The following is a 2,478-nucleotide window of genomic DNA, read 5'->3' as shown; positions in this document are numbered from 1 at the left end:
TGGTCCAGATTGATGTTAGGGGGTGGCTGTGGCGAGTAAGGAGATGGCTAGAGGTGGTAAAAATTTGTTGGCGTCTGAGAGTGGTTGGCAGTGGTCAGCACAGGGTTTTGTTGCAAGGGGAAGTAGAGGTGAAAGGCAGGAAAGTGAGGGGGTGGTGGGGTGGGCAATCTGCCCAGCGGGTGAAGGTCCGCCGGCGGAGGCGGTGGCGATTACCCCCACTGGAAAAGGGGACACTAGAGGTGCTGTTGATGAGGGGAAGCACCAGGGGTGAGTCGTCGTTAGAGGAGGGCCTGGGGCAGAGGTGGCGTCATGGGCGGCTGCTGCAGCTGTGGAATCTGGAGGTGGCGGCAGCGCCGATAGCCGTTGCTCAAGCGCCGTCAAGCACATCCTCGGCTCGTTGGCGTGTGAAGGCCTCCAATTGCTTCCTAATGATCTTCATTTGCTCTACAGCCTTGATCTTGATTTATTTGCCCTCATTCGTAGATGGATCTGATACCAAATTGGAAGAATCTTCCTAACCCTAATTACTGAGAAGTAGATAAAAGTACGCCCTTCGTTTCTAAATATGTCTTTTTAGAGATTCCAATACAAACTACATACGGATGTATATAGACATATTTTAGAGTGTAGATTCACTCATTTTGCTTCATATGTAGTCCTTATTGGAATATCTAAGAAGACTTATATTTAGGAATGGAGGGAGTAAACGATAGTATTCTTCTCTAGAAAAGACTTGACCAAAAAGCGGGTAAATCTATTCAAACTCTAACAAGATCTCTACTGACTGGACTCTTTCTCAACAAAGATGCTTAATCAACTAGGACTCTAATTAAGGAATAAGACTCCATGTTTGATGGGTTGGTCCACATAACAGGGTCAAATAAGAAACATATGAACTGGAAAGTTTTGGAGTAGCAAAAGAAAGGAATAGGAACCGGAGGAAAACTAGACTAGTAGGCGTTCTGTGGACTGTATGAGAACCAAAGGAAAGACTGGCTAGAAAAGGCAGCAGCAGCAACCCACCTTATATTTATTACTCAGGTTGCATGCTGCTGCATGCTGATTTGACAGTAAGTAGCTACATGGACGACTTTCCTATTTGGTACCAAGGCCACCGCCTTGGGCTTTCGGCCAAAAAAATTCTCTCTTTGCATGTTTGTTTTCCTGCAAAATTGAGGTTCCGTGAAATCTTTCCTACATTTTCGTGTTCATCCATTCCGTTGAATGGAACGCTGCTACAGGGAGAAAAACTATAGGATAGCATTCCTTCAAAGTTCCCCTTTGATTTTCCTGTAAACTGAACAGACCCTGAAGTAATAGTGCTACTTTGGGGGGTGCTTGGTTTTTCCACGTGCCCTTTGTATGTATGTTAACCTATAATGTTTGGTGATACCTTGCGTTAGTTGTTGTTGGTTCTCATTTCTGCTTCGTTTGTTCACAGGTCTTCCAGCTGAGACCCTTGTTGACCGGTATGTGACAGTGGGTGCGTACTGTCTTCTGCGCTCATGCACTATTGAACCTGAGTGCATCATCGGTCAGCATTCCATCCTAATGGAAGGCTCATTGGTTGAAACTAACTCGGTCCTTGAAGCTGGCTCCGTCCTGGCCCCAGGGAGGAGGATTCCGACTGGGGAACTCTGGGCTGGCAACCCTGCCAGGTTTGTTAGGAAGCTGACCAACGAAGAGATAATGGAGATTCCAAAGCTTGCTGTGGCCATCAATGATCTTATGCAAAGCCATTTCTCAGAGTTCCTCCCATACTCTAATGCTTATTTGGAGGTAGAGAAGCTGAAGAAGTCGTTTTCAATTACTTTGTAAGATCATGTTTTCCCTCTCCCAGCAAATGAGTGAGGAAATAAAGCAGCCCGAATACTAGAATCTCTGTATTCAATCTAATTTGTAGCCTGGGTCCATCTGTTACGTTGAATTTTTTGTTCATGGTTGTCAACTGGGGACACCCTGCACAGCAGGAATTGTACCTCGTTGCACCTTTGTTCGGCAGTGCAACGCACATACCTGTTTTCCCCTCACATTGAACATATTTTATGGGTAGAAATTTGCTTTCTGTGCCATGAGGAAACATGTATTTTGACAAATTATGGTGGATAACTATGAGATAAGGTTTTAGTAGTTGCATTTAAGAAAGCAATGGAACCAAGGGCAACTCCAACGCCGTGCACTGAATCGGACACACCAAACGTACGTGGTAGGGGAGCTGACAATTTAACCCGATGCACCATATGTCGGGTATGACCTCTTTCACTTGACATGCGTATGTAGATCAATAACAATTTAGCATTATAAATAGATGCAATAACAACCAAAATGCACCGATGTTCAAGAAGTTTTTACATCAAACCGATACCAAAAGATGGCAGCCCTTTCTATCCTGGCTTGGCTGTCTGTGCCAAATTCATCACTATTCGGTCGGCTCCTCTGAAGCGTACGCCTAGCGCTTCAACACGCTAGCACGATACA

The 2,478-nt window shown here is 45.2% G+C and overlaps 1 protein-coding gene across 1 annotated transcript in view; it reads left to right on the top strand.

Moving 5' to 3' along the window:
* Positions 1-2,072, top strand: part of LOC119316718 (gamma carbonic anhydrase-like 2, mitochondrial) — an 8,728-nt gene extending 6,656 nt beyond the window's left edge. Inside the window, exon 2 of the mRNA XM_037591100.1 lies at positions 1,442-2,072. Within this exon, the coding sequence (XP_037446997.1) occupies positions 1,442-1,818 (377 nt within the window). The 3' untranslated portion in view covers positions 1,819-2,072. The remainder of the gene's footprint in view (positions 1-1,441) is intronic.
* Positions 2,073-2,478: the final 406 nt, after the last annotated feature.

Source organism: Triticum dicoccoides, chromosome 6A, assembly GCF_002162155.2.
Source record: "Triticum dicoccoides isolate Atlit2015 ecotype Zavitan chromosome 6A, WEW_v2.0, whole genome shotgun sequence".
NCBI classification, from domain to species: domain Eukaryota; kingdom Viridiplantae; phylum Streptophyta; class Magnoliopsida; order Poales; family Poaceae; genus Triticum; species Triticum dicoccoides.
Note: the sequence above shows the minus strand (reverse complement) of the source record. Positions and strands in the feature narration are given on the sequence as shown.